We start from the raw sequence: 13,232 nt of genomic DNA, 5'->3' as shown, positions 1-13,232 counted from the left end.
ACGGACCAGGTCCGACACACCATTCTTGGTCGCCCCATGAGCGGAGCCAGGTCCGTGTCTCCCCGTTCTTGAAGGTCTTGGCAATTGTGTCACAAGGGGTGCCATGACTAGATTGGGTGGACGGTCATCCACGTCTTAAAGACGGCCAGTATTCTCTTTTTGGTCTGGAGTACTTTTCAAGAGCTGACATCGCTTGAGCCACCTTTCAGCTCAGTTCCATCCCATCTTCACTCATTTGGACACCACCATGACCGTGATCAAATTACAACCTGAGGCAACTCCTAGTCTAGTCAATGGCAATGACACGAATCATGCCAAGGCTTGGGCACGAGAGAAGCTGTCGCAAATGACCCTGGAGGAAAAGGTCATTCTGCTTTCAGGAGAAGATCTTTGGAGAACACACCCCATTCCTCGCCTGGGGATTTCCCGCATCAAGACCTCTGATGGGCCTGTGGGTGTCCGCGGTGGCATTTTCACTGATGGAGTGAGTGCGGCTTCGGCACCAACAGGGTAAGAATCATACTCTCATGATATCATGACAGTCACTAACGAATCAATTTTTGCAGTGTCTCGTTGGCTGCTACCTGGGACAGGCAGGTTATCAAGGATGTCTGCCAAGTCCTTATCGCTGAGGCCAAGAGCAAAGAGGTTGATGTCCTGCTTGGCCCTACAGGTAGGTCACCATTTAATTGTAAATTTCTTTAGTCTTGCTTCTAATCAGAAATCAGTCTGCATCCCGAGGACTCCTCTAGGTGGTCGCAATTTCGAGGCCTACAGCGAGGATCCTTTCTTGACGGGAAAGCTCGCTGCCACATACATCAACTCCATACAAGAGGCGGGTATCGGAACATGTGTCAAACACTTCGTTGCGAATGACCAAGAGACCCGTCGGTTCTTTATTGACGAAAAGATTCCCGACCGTGCTCTGCGCGAAATCGCCCTACAGCCCTTTCAGATTGCCATTCGAGATAGCAACCCATGGAGTGTGATGACAGCTTACAACAAAGTCAATGGTACTTTCTGTTCCGGTCATGACTTTCTCTTACAGGACATCCTTCGGAAAGAATGGGGTTGGGATGGTCTCGTTATGAGTGATTGGTTCGGCACCAACAGTGTTGTTCCATCTGTTAAAGCAGGGTGAGTTCTCAAGATGTGCCCTAATTGGGGAATAGCAGTGGCTGACAAATAGTAGCTTGGACCTTGAAATGCCTGGGCCAATCCGGAGAAGAGGCAAACATTTGATCGAGGCTTTTCGCCAAGGATTGGTGGACGCATCATTCATCGACGCCTCAGCTTCACGGGTTCTAGAGCTGCTTTACAAGACGGGAAAAAGCAGCATTCCGGACTGGAAGGAGGGACCAGAGAAGGCTGATGATCTTCCCGAGCACCGGAAGATTCTTCGTCGAGCTGGCGCTGAAGGTATGCTCCCCTCTATAACCTCGACAAGGCGATCTGCTCACCATCTCTCTCTAGGGATCGTTTTGCTTAAGAACTCTACGAATCTTCTCCCGCTATCCAATTTGAACGGCAAAACGATTGCTGTTATCGGTCCCAACGCTGCACGATCAGTTGCCACTGGTGGTGGAAGCTCAAACTTGGCACCTCACTACCGCACGACACCGTATGAGTCCATCAAGAGTCAGGTGATGGAGAAGGCCCCGACGGCCAAAGTTAAGACGCATGCAGGCATTCTCACGCATCGCTATGTTCCTCTTGTCGATCCCGCCGTGATGAGAAATCCGGAAACAGGGAAGCCTGGTTTCTTGCTATCATTCTATCGGAACATGAGCCATACCGGTGAGCCCTTCATGGTGGAGAATCGCCCAAGCTCCCACCTGGTGTGTTACGATGGGCTCCCGCCTGAGTTGACCACCGGCGAGCGGTACTCATACAGGGGCAAGGCCATCATTACTCCAAAGACCACGGGATTGCATGAGTTTTCTCTGTCTTCATGTGGTCCTGGTAAACTCATCCTGGACGGAAAGGTTCTCATTGACATTGACCGACACTGGTGGTCCCCGAAGTCTGCACTCTTCATGAGCTACGGTTCGCCAGAGGAGCGTGTCAAGGTACACATGCAAGAGGGCAAAGAATACGAGCTGGTCCTTGAGTCGACGAGTCGGGAGCCGAAGCCCTACGACCTTGACTTCATGGCAGAACTAGAACGTGAAGAGGTCCAAGACGGTGGTCGCATAGGATTCATGGAGAACCCTGGTGATCTCGAAAAGTTCTTCCAAGAAGGAGTCAACATGGCACAAGACAGCGACATCGCTATTGTGGTGGTTGGCAAGGACCACGAGTGGGAGACTGAGACCAGCGACATGGTGTCGATGGACTTGCCGGGGCGATCGAACGAGTTCATTGCCGCCGTGGCGAAAGCAAACCCCAACACCATCGTCGTGAACCAGACAGGTAGTCCTATCACGATGCCCTGGAGTGAGCAGGTTCCGGCTATCATCCAGGCTTGGTACCAGGGACAAGAGCTAGGGAACTCTCTGGCTGATGTCCTTCTTGGTGTTACTAACCCGAGCGGCAAGCTTCCAATCACCCTCCCGAAGCGACTTGAGGATAATCCCTCGTATGGCAACCATCCTGGAGAAAATGACATCGTCCACTACGGTGAGGGCATCTACGCCGGCTATCGTTTCTACGATCTGCGCAAAATCGATCCTCTCTTCCCCTTCGGCGCAGGCCTCTCTTACACGACGTTCAGGTATAGCAATATCCGGCTCAGCGGAGATGTTCTTCCCGCCAACGGTGAGATTGAGGTCACAGTGGATGTCACCAACACAGGAGACCGTGATGGCAAGGAGATTGTTCAGTTCTATGTCAACCAAGTCAATCCTCGATTAGGAAGACCAGTTAGAGAGCTCAAAGGCTGGGACAAGGTTCTTGTGCGCGCCGGAGAGACAGTCACAGCACGCGCGACTCTTGATAAAGTCAGCGTCTCATACTGGGATGATGCAGTCGACAAGTGGGTGATTGAGGGGGATGCCGAGTTCCATGTCACGGCGGCCAAGGATTCGCGAGATGAGGGCGTAACTGCGACGTTCCGCTCCTCCAAGGCATTCCAGTGGATCAACTGATTCATTGCTGCTGTTGACGTAAGAGTTTTAAAAGCCAATTAGGATAGTAATTGCAGTATTTCCCAGTCTCGCGCAACTGTAGGAGACATTTCTGTCGTGAGCCCCGTGATAATTTCTCTTGCCTTTCCTGCCATCTTCCAATCCTTGGGTAGCACGAAGTGGAGCGTTTCCCTGCGAAGCAAAAGTGAAATTTGCACTTCGAGAGCAAAAAGACTAGACTCTGATTAGCATCAGGACAATTTCTGGTTGTTTGGACCATACCTTCGACAAGTGTTGATGGGATGCAATAGCAACGGTAAAGGTTCATGGAAGATTCCGCTGTGAAAGGTGCACCTGAACGCGCTCCCGATAGCCGTCTGGGCACCGATCTGATCCTCCTCGGACAACATGCTAACATGCTCACAGTGTAGAGCCCTGTAGATGAACGGGCGGTGGATAATAGACTTGGCGGCGAAATATCGCGCCATGAGATTCCCACGCAAGCGTTCATGGATCGGCCGTATCTGAGCAAAGTCCTGGTCGTCGATTTTCTGGGCATCTGAGTACGAAGAGAATTCGAGCCCAGATGGCAAACACATTCGCCATTCTTCGAGCTGACGGTCTAGCTCATGAATGATAGAAGGAGTTGCCGACAAGAACGCCGTAGGCTTCTCAGCTGATGGCGAATCGTGGCTCGGGTTTTCGCTATTCTGTTCTTGATGGGCCATCTAGTCAGCATCGACAGGTCAGACAGTCAGACATCCATGGCATACCTCGACTATACAGGTGAAAGAGAATCCTATTTAGCAGCTTTCTCATGGAGATAAGAGCTAGAAAGAAGAACTGGTATTTGGCGTAATGGGGGTCTGTTCCTGCGCCAGGCACAAGTGGCAACGGTATGCTGCTGGCCAGCTTCCCCAAACCACTAGCTGGGAAGTCGAACTCGGCGAGTATTTGACTGTCAAGTTGTGAGCAGTGTTTCCAGTCCCGCTCAGTTGTTCAAGAGTACCTTTCGTGCAGATATGCGATCCAGAATAGTTGGCATTCCCGTGCCCCTAAGGTTCCCTGCCTTCAACAAGTCAGCAGTCAATCACACGAAAAAGGGACTCACGTTGGCATACAGTGGGACCAGGATCAAGATGGTGCAACAGGCCCGATGGCTCACTTGCCACGCATCATACACCCTGATTTTAGCAGAATAGAACACTCTGAAGTACACAGACTAGTCAGTAAAGGCCTTATTTGTCCAGATGAGCACATACCCCATCAGAAGTAGACACTCTACGCTGCTCCAGTTTGCGCCTTCCAGATCGCGAAACATCTCATTTGCCAAATTGAAGAAACCGATACCAACGTCTTGTTCAAGACTCGAGCACCAGTCTTCGTGCCCAGAGTAGTAGGCGGCAATAGACCCTATGGCACAGACAAGCAGCACGGTGCATGTGCTGTGGTCCTTTCCAAAGTTGGTCTGCAAAGCCTTACTAAGGATGTCAGAGTAGAATACGTTCTCGTCCAAGATGAGACAAGACGGATGGAAGTGCTCAAAGTATGACTTCGTCAGGAGGTGCACATCTGATAAAGACAACCCCGAAAGCCAAGTATCATCTCTTGATAACATCTCAAGGCGGCGGGGCGGTGCCGTTGACTGTGACATCTTAGATCGCTTGATCTCGAGATGCATGGGGTATTGCAAATCAGGCTCGCTCAGTTGGAGGGGAGAACACGGCCAGCTGAGTAAGTGTTGCGGAGCTGTCGAGTGTCTCTGCGAGAGGGACAGCTCCTCCCGGATCCGACCCGTGTCAAGGAACGGGGTTGGAGCTGCGTAAAGCTCTCCGCCCCCGAAGTTCATAGGACTGAAAGTAGCAACCTGGGTACTGGGACTGGAAGCCGTAGCCAGAGCATCGTGCGCTGTTCGAGCCATGATACTTCTAGACTGTCCTTCATTTTGTCGAGCAAATGCAGTCAAGATGTCCAATTTCTCATCCATGCGTTTGAGAGTCCCTTCTAACTCGGCAACTGAAAGATTCTTTCTAGGGGCAGTATTCGGTCAGATGCTTGACGCAACAAGGGGATCGGTTAGAATGTTGGCCTACTTTGCAGCAACTGTTTCGACGTAGCTGCAGTCCAGCCCAAGGCGAGCGCAGCGCCCACAGGATGGCTTATTCTCGTCGCATTTGGTCTTTCGTTTTCGACAAGCGTCGCAAGCCTTTCTCGTGTCAACAGGTGAGAAACGACATGAGAGCGGTTGAAGCCGACATTGAGAGCTAATCGTCGGGAAGGGTTACCAGAACCCTGAGCCTGGCCCGAATGGCCTGTCACTCCCCCCCACAACGACATTGGGTCTGTAGGTCGTTATGCCGTGGCTAGTCGAAAAGAATTGAAGTGGTCACTCGTTGGGCTTAGACCTGTCGCATCTGGAAGTCAGTTTGCTGACGCATTGTTACCGGTGTCATGATGGAAGAAGAAGAATCATACGCGCTTCCCCCTTTCTAGCCATGTCTTGAAAGCTAAACACGTGACTCTACACGTGGTGCGAGCTCCACAAACCGACTGTTGAAGTGCCTACTTAGCATGACTACCTTCAATTGCTGGCCTGCCTATGCTGCTCCATTGTTTCAGCTATAATATCTGAGTAGCTGGCGCTCATACTTTCCATCACATTCCCCCATTTATCCGTGACATATGCTGCTTTATGGGACTTTGAACAGGGCATATCCAACCCAACCTTTCTGCCGCCCCGAGTCACTATTTTCTCAACCACAGTATCTACATCATCAACAGTCAGGGCCATATGAAAGTATCCACCTCGCCTATACTGAAGCTCAAAGTTGCACTCCTCGTCTGCGGTTGGGTCTTGAAATTGGAAGAGCTCCAAATCTGCAGGTCCTTCAGGTCCAGCACCGAGGAGAGCTAGGCGCATCCACTTGCAACTAGGCGGGTAGATGGTAAAGATAGGGCTATCTGGAGTCTTGGATTGATCCACTGTTAACGGGGGTATCAGGAGAGTTAGATTAAAGACCTCGGAGTACCACTCAATTGCATCGTCAAGATTTGGGACAGCAATTGCCACATGGTTCAGCCTGAAGCTAAAGCTCTTGGTGAGAAAGACGAATAAGGGAAGCAAGTAAAGGCCAGACTTACTTAAACTTCGACATCTCTAAATCTACAATAACGTGTTTGTAAGAGGCTTAATAGTGTGTGTCTACAGTAGTTGCGAAGAAAATTCGGCTGGGTACTGGATGGCTTAAATATTACAGGTAAAGGATAGAGTGAGTAGAGAGACCAATGTACTGACTGAGTGCCGCGCTGTCCGTGGTGTCCGCAGTGTCCGCGGTTTCCGCGGGTTTTGATGCCATTACTCTCAACCCAGATTACCACGGTATCGATCCACATTTTAAGCGTTCCCATTTTGTCGATCAGACCCGACACGATCCTAACATTGGGTCGAAGCCTTTTGGTTGCGAAGACAGTAAACCACAAGCATAGGAGCTTCAACAGAAGCAGGGCGGCCAGGTACCAAAGCTTAGGCTGAATAGTGCGGTCTTTCATGCAGACAGTTTATCAGGTAGGTATTAAACCGTGATTTAAATCGTTCATAAAGTATCTGCCCTTGAAAACAACTTGTGCTCGCACGCCCAATCAAAGAGTGCTGGTTTAACACAGAGCTCCCTGGATACATGACAAAATGTCCGGGAAATGGCAGGAATTGCTGTTGATTGAGTATTTTAGATACGTCTCACCAGCACAAATTTGGGCCTGTTGTCTCTGAGACCAGTTAGCAGTTTCGGCGTTTACCTGATCTGGCTCAAGCCGTTGTTGGTCAGAGAATCACAAGGACTGCTAGGATCCAGACATGAAAAGGGCTTTTTTTAGTTACAAATGTTGGTTCGATCCTTGTCGCCGTCCCATTCTTTCGTGTGCTGTTCCGTATTGATTGGTCGTGCAGACCAACAGCAGCTCGTGCCTAGTTTCGCAAATTGTAGGGGAATGCAGTTGATCCTTCGGAGAATGGAGGAGAAAAGCAAGATCTATTCCCCAGTTGCAACTCTCCTTCCGCTTCTCACCCAAGCCATCTCGCTTTTTTACGCAGTAGCAAGGCTGAAGATGATATTTTTCTCTCTTTTCTCCCCTATCCTATGGGCGGCTTTGGTAGTTGCCCAGATCCCAAACATCGACAGGGCTGATCGCGTCAATCACGCCTTCAAGAATACCCCTCATCGCCCCTCGAGCCCGATCTCTGCCCTCAAGCAGCCACCAGTGACACCACCTGCACTAGGGGTCTACACCTCTCAAGGCTGTTTCAGTGAGCTCCCGAGCCAATTCGCCTACTTTAAGCGGACAAAGATGACCCTAAAGTGGTGCTATCGCCAGTGTAAGGGCCGACTACACAGTGTTATGCTCATGAACGACGACGAGTGCTACTGTTCCGACAAGTATCCAAGCAAACGATCACTGCTCCCTGATGAACGGTGCATTGTTCCGGCAACCCCTATTGGGTGTGTGGTGGTCCAGGAGCCTACACCGTCTACAATCTGGGCGTCAAGCTGGACATCGAGCATGAGCCTTCTCCTCCCTCACAGTCTCAGGGCACCGTCGCAGCAACCGAGCAGCGGCCAAATCGACTTGCAACTTCTGACCAGCTCGTCTCGCAGCATTGTTTTAATCAACTTCCCAAGAGCGCAGTTCGTGTGCCGTTGCGCGCGCGCGGCACAAGGGATTTTCTCAAGAGCTGTACCGACCTTTGTCGGATCAGGAGGAAAACGGTTGCCATGATCCATAGCTCTAAGTGTCACTGTGCCACTACATATCCACCTAAGACGGCGTTGGTCGACGACGATTCTTGTGACATCCCATGTCGTGGCAGAGCTGGTCATGTGTGTGGTGGCCGTTCATTTATGTGGACTGCATACCTCACCGGGCTCTCGGAAAAGGTCGAGCATCAGGCTGGGACTGTTGACAGCCCTTCTGAGCAGAGTCCCTGGAGGGAAGTGACCTCAGTCTGGTCGTCATACAAGGGCTGCTACAACTCGCGCCCCAGAGAGTTTACCCGACGACCCAAGGGTAGAGAATCAACCAGCACGGCTGCTAGCTGTCCCCGATACTGCATACGCATGGGACATCCCGTTGCGTTGATTTACGACCGGGATTGCTTCTGCTCGGATGCATATCCCAAGAGGAGCTCCAGGGTGAAAGACGGGCAGTGCAATATCCCATGTCCTGGATATCCGCCACGATCCTGCGGTGGACGCGAATCTCTTCTTAGTGTTTGGAATACGGGGCTGCAGTCTCTCGTCACCGATGACAAAGAGGATTACGAGCTGCCAAAGCTATCGCTCCATGGCTGCTTCAACGACAGGCCAGCTGCTTTCACGACCGTAGACCATCAGTCTTTCAATCGCCGTGCTCAGGGAGATTCCTGCACACACACATGCGCCGCGGAAGGATACCCAGTTGCAATCAGACATGGTAGCGAATGCCAATGTTCTCGTTCATACCCGCCGCCGTCGTCGCGAGTAAATGAAACAGAGTGCTGGCTTGACTGCGGCGACGATTTCCGCGAGATGTGCGGCGGCCCCAACGCATATAACGTCTATCGTACGAGACTGGACTGGGCTGTGGACGACGAACTAGAAGACTCGAGAACTTCTGCGGTGACGAGACCTTGGAAGTGTTCGCATCCGGTTATACAGCAAGTCAAGAAAACCGCCGCGTGGGTAGTGAGTGAGGTTTTGTACGTAGTTTTCTGGGAGGTGAAGCGGCTGGTCATCAGTCTTCTGAGATGGATATGGGATGGTATCAGCGAAGTGATGGACCTTTAAGATTGAGTGGAAAAGGAGACAGCACACACGCGATTTCTCCTTGACCTGTAACTAGTTGGAGGGATAGCAAAGTCATTAGCACTTGAGTTTTATCAACTTTTCGATTACACTCTTCATCTCATCATCAATTCGGCAACTAAGAACTATGTACGATCTTCGGACAGAACATGCTCAGTATATCACTAAGCCATTCGCCCGAGAGGATTGTTAAGGACTATGTACACAAGTCGGTCAGGGTAGATCCACAAAACCTGTCTCTCTACTGGCGATAAGTCTCCCAAGCAGTGTGAAGGCGGGTCTCCTGGCCGGGAGTAAACTCCTCATAACAGATACTATATCAAATTAGTCATTGCTAAACAAGATGTATAGAATGGTCTTACTCGTCGGAATAATCCATGTAGTTGTGGATGGGGTCATCGCCGGCCTGGTTTGGGCACGTATCCAAGCGGGCAGGGCAACCCGATGTATAGTCACCCTGAGCAGGGGTATCGCTGACAAAGTCACCACTGCCAGTGCAGCCGCCCTGGAAAGTGTGGAAAAGGTTGAACCAGTGTCCAATCTCGTGGACAGCAGTTCCACCCAGGTTGTATGGCTCAGCAGTTCCGCCAGGAACAGTTTGCGCATCAATAACGCAACCGTCCTTGATGAAGGTGGTGGATCCAGTTGTCACGCCAGGCTCGGGGAAGTGGCAGTAGCCAAGAGCAGTGCGGCCATCCAGCTTGGGAGTATCAACAAAGTAGAGGTTGAGAGTGCTGTAATCTCCCTTGCGGAGCTGCCTCTTCATCGCAACCTCGCCGTTGCCAGCAGCCCAGTTGGTGTTTGTGGTGAAATCGGTGCCTGCCAGTCTGAACGTAACGCCGTGGGGGCCATAAGAATCGTTCATGTAGACCAGCTGGTCTTGCAGCTGCTTCTGGGTAATGTACTTGGACGAAGCAGACGAGACAACGTGGAAATAGGTGTCGACAGTGATAGAGGCCCTGGCGGCGATTCTGGCGGTTTCCTCAATGGCCTTGAGAGTTCGCGCGTTGTCCAACTGTTCCGGTGTAGGATCAGAGATGGCGCAACGAGGGGGAAGGGCCATGACACCGGCGGTGCCGAGAAGGATAGCGAGGAAAGACTTGGAAACCATGATGAAAGTGGAGTAGTTGTCAGACTGAAGATAGACGAAGATGAGCTGAGATGATGATGTTCAAACAAGCCGTAATTCTCTCAGTCTTTATATTATTTACTATCTTTCAGGACTTATCGCGAGAACGGACAATTCAATGCCGTGATAGCCAGGTTGTGTCGATCCTCGCCCTCTTGGTTGTGTTCAGCCGTGGTCTCTCGTATCCTAAACTATCCCTCCTGCCAAGTTGGAAATAGTCATAGCCAGAAAGGCCGTAAACATCACGCCAGAGTAGCTTCAAGAAGCGTCTTGTCGGCGCCCTTGTTAGTCCATAGAAAGCCCTGCTAAGTCCTTGGTCCAGGTCCAGAGCGTGACTACGCAAATCCACCTTCCGTGGAAGGAAGTGGAGTCCGCGCTCATTGAACGAAACCCTAGATAAACGAGAAGACACCTGCCAATCAAGGACGAGGGCTTTTTGTGCAAGGTACGGCTTGGTAGCCTAGCTCACGGTGTCGATGTAACCTATCGTGGATGCCTCGGCTGTTGCCAGCTGCTATTAAAGGAGCGTGGAGCAGGAAACTCGTGTGGCCATTGAGAGTGCAAGTGCTGTAATCTAATCTAACGGTTGATGCGTGGGGAGATGTTTGAAGAGCTTCCCTATTGGGCACGGCGTCTTATGCTTAACATGTACGCTCCGGTTCGGAGACAGGGGTGTGTGCTGATCAATGCCCTGGTCGGGAAGACCCCGAACGGAGGCCAGGGCCTTTGAAGCACATGCAAGAAGTTCCGGGACTTTTGTTAAGCTTCTACGATTGAAAGTTAAGGTCCAATACTATCCGGCAGACTCGGACTTGTTCGGGATGGCCTCAACTTCCCCCAAGAGCTATTTGACTCAAACGAGAACCCCCCTGTTCTCGATTGATGTGTAGGGTAAGTAGGTGATCCGACGACCCGAAAGTGATCGGACAGAACGGGCGATTCTGGCACAGGCAGTTATAATTTGAATGGGAAATTCCAGTATAGAATATTAATAAATAATGATACTGTAGCTTAAGGTGCACATAGGGGCGAATTGATAGCTGTGGGAGCCGGCGATTGTTTCGTAGGCTTGCCCAAGTAAAATCTCAACTGGTATGTTGGGATTCTTGTAATAACATTCAACAGCGACCGACGCCAACATTGGTAGAACACAATTTGAGATTTGATGCATATGAGAAAGAGATGGAGAAGTACAACAAATGGAACAATCTCGTTTAGCTAATGCCGACGGTTCGCCCCGACTTCTTCACCTCGTGATCAGGCTTGGCGCCGAGGCTTGGCAGAGAACTACAAACGTTTTCTTTTGTCGTCGCAGATATTTTGTGCACCATACCAAAACCTCGCAATCCACTGTTATAATTCAACTGTTCGATTGGTGGTTGTCATGGCCTTCTCTCCGAGACCGCCTGTGATTAAGCTTATCTCTGAACCTCGGGCGCTTAAATTGTTAATCACAATGCGCCAGCCTCCAAGCCCCTTGCAGCACGCGCCAAGGGGGTGACTAAGCGCCGTGGCTGAAACTCAATTTGGTGGAAAGCCTCACGTGGCCCCACCAACGCCATTCTTGCTCCTCCATCCTCCCTCGCCAGCAAGTCGTTTGACGCAACATCGAATACCGAATCGATGTTGAAAAGAAACATAGTTGATTCCGATGGGGACCTTGCTCTGGTCTCACCGTACGACCCTCAAACTGATGCTCCCTCCAAAAACGTCTCTGAAAAGGAAGATCAGCCCAAGTCTGATGACGAGAAGGAGACCATTGCCCAACTCGAGGACAGAGAGATACTAGTATCCTCGAAAATTCTATCAAATGCATCCCCAGTATTCCAAGCCATGCTCGACGGGAGGTTTCTCGAAGGAGTTCAACTGTCCGACTCAAAAGCATCACCAGGCCAGGGACCATATCGGCTATTGCTTCCTGATGACGACTTCACAGCTATGCTTCTCCTATGCAGGATACTACATTTCAAGTTCAAAGGAATCCCCGAACAACCTCGAAGCAACTTACTTCTCGCATTGGCTGGCGTGTGCGACAAGTATCAATGCACCCAGACTCTCAAGTACTGTGGCGCCCTATGGCTAAGGAATTGGACGTCCTCCCTGCCTGACACGGAAGAAGCGTCAATTGAAAACATCTCCCGCCTTCTCATCTTCGCTTATGTGGCAGATTTGCCGCATGAGTTCTGCGAAGTTGCGTGGACATTGGTCCTTTATCATGAAGGACCAATTGCAGGACCCCATACCCAGGCGATCCAGTTGATTGACCATCCACTCCTGCCCAACGACATTGGGAGTAAGAACCTGGATTCTCGAGCAAGTTCAAGGGCTTAGCTGACATAGACTTAGGGTACCTGGACCTGAAGCGACTTCAATTCTGCGAGGCATATCACCGCGCCATTACAGCACCGTGGACTACGTGGCAATGGACAAGTCTCACCTCGGGATGCTACCGTGCGAGCCACGCCATTTCAGAATATACCCTCACGCTCAGGGGGGCGGGAATTGTCCCTTACGAGCTTGACCTAAGAGATCATAAACTCAGTGACTTGCTCAAAGCTGCAACTAATCTTCCCCTTCTCGCCGTGAGAAGTTGCACGTCACGATACAATTGCGGGTGTTCCGGAGATCGCACAGACAGCCTAACAAGGGACCTGCGTGCTCTTGCCCGTAACATTCCTAAGCATAAGACGTGGTTCGGGTGCCTGGACTGTTTCAAGAGTGGAGACACGTCAAACAAGGACGGAAAATGTCGAATAGAGCATGGGGAGATCACCAACCTCTTGGCTTAACTGACTCGCTGAACCAAGCGGATGGGTGCTGATCTATCTGAGGGCTATTCGGTTGTTGAATTAGCTCCTACTTGAACCAGCGGGCTATTTCTAGGTCTTTGAGCGTTAATTACGGCTAGCTACTGGATTGATTAGCATGGTTGATGCCAGTGATCGTGGATGGCTGGATACCGCCTAAGGATACTTCTAGGGCTCTCGACCCTGCTCGCCCAAATAATCACCATGTCATAATCAGTCCGTGTTATCCTTGGGACCCTTCACCCCTTTATGTCATTCGCTTCTAGCCTCCCCGGTATTGTTAGTTGGGCTTTGCAGAATCATGTGTAAGTGATAACCCAGGTACCCTGAGCGGCACGATATGTAATACCAACCCTCAGGCTTTATACAAGAGAAATAACAAGACCAATAGCGA

The 13,232-nt window shown here is 50.8% G+C and overlaps 5 protein-coding genes across 5 annotated transcripts; 3 read left to right on the top strand and 2 right to left on the bottom strand.

Annotated features, from left to right (window-relative positions):
* Window positions 1–346: 346 nt before the first annotated feature.
* On the top strand, window positions 347–3,086 carry NECHADRAFT_54877 (uncharacterized protein; the record flags this gene model as incomplete). The annotated part of the gene is made up of 5 exons (XM_003043627.1): window positions 347–510; window positions 567–673; window positions 729–1,137; window positions 1,193–1,419; window positions 1,474–3,086. The coding sequence occupies 5 exons, from the start codon at window positions 347–349 to the stop codon at window positions 3,084–3,086; spliced, it is 2,520 nt and encodes an 839-aa protein (XP_003043673.1).
* A 230-nt stretch (window positions 3,087–3,316) lies between these two features.
* NECHADRAFT_88319 (uncharacterized protein) lies at window positions 3,317–6,220 on the bottom strand (the record flags this gene model as incomplete). Its single annotated transcript, XM_003043511.1, has 8 exons — window positions 3,317–3,780; window positions 3,839–4,023; window positions 4,075–4,130; window positions 4,177–4,249; window positions 4,328–5,081; window positions 5,159–5,407; window positions 5,715–6,151; window positions 6,207–6,220. 8 exons carry the CDS (start codon window positions 6,218–6,220, stop codon window positions 3,317–3,319), a joined length of 2,232 nt encoding a protein of 743 aa, XP_003043557.1.
* Window positions 6,221–6,750: 530 nt separating this feature from the next.
* Window positions 6,751–8,884, top strand: NECHADRAFT_88318 (uncharacterized protein; the record flags this gene model as incomplete). Its single annotated transcript, XM_003043626.1, has 3 exons — window positions 6,751–6,785; window positions 7,049–7,563; window positions 7,749–8,884. 3 exons carry the CDS (start codon window positions 6,751–6,753, stop codon window positions 8,882–8,884), a joined length of 1,686 nt encoding a protein of 561 aa, XP_003043672.1.
* Window positions 8,885–9,143: 259 nt separating this feature from the next.
* Window positions 9,144–9,965, bottom strand: NECHADRAFT_98075 (uncharacterized protein; the record flags this gene model as incomplete). The annotated part of the gene is made up of 2 exons (XM_003043510.1): window positions 9,144–9,216; window positions 9,265–9,965. 2 exons carry the CDS (start codon window positions 9,963–9,965, stop codon window positions 9,144–9,146), a joined length of 774 nt encoding a protein of 257 aa, XP_003043556.1.
* Window positions 9,966–10,677: 712 nt separating this feature from the next.
* NECHADRAFT_88316 (uncharacterized protein) lies at window positions 10,678–12,820 on the top strand (the record flags this gene model as incomplete). Its single annotated transcript, XM_003043625.1, has 6 exons — window positions 10,678–10,703; window position 10,922; window positions 11,058–11,123; window positions 11,157–11,221; window positions 11,666–12,324; window positions 12,378–12,820. 6 exons carry the CDS (start codon window positions 10,678–10,680, stop codon window positions 12,818–12,820), a joined length of 1,260 nt encoding a protein of 419 aa, XP_003043671.1.
* Between the last annotated feature and the right edge of the window lie 412 nt (window positions 12,821–13,232).

This window comes from Fusarium vanettenii, assembly GCF_000151355.1.
Source record: "Fusarium vanettenii 77-13-4 chromosome 13 genomic scaffold NECHAsca_28_chr13_5_0, whole genome shotgun sequence".
In the NCBI taxonomy this organism is placed as follows: domain Eukaryota; kingdom Fungi; phylum Ascomycota; class Sordariomycetes; order Hypocreales; family Nectriaceae; genus Fusarium; species Fusarium vanettenii.
The sequence above is the reverse complement of the archived record's forward strand: the minus strand, read 5'-3'. Positions and strand labels throughout refer to the sequence as shown.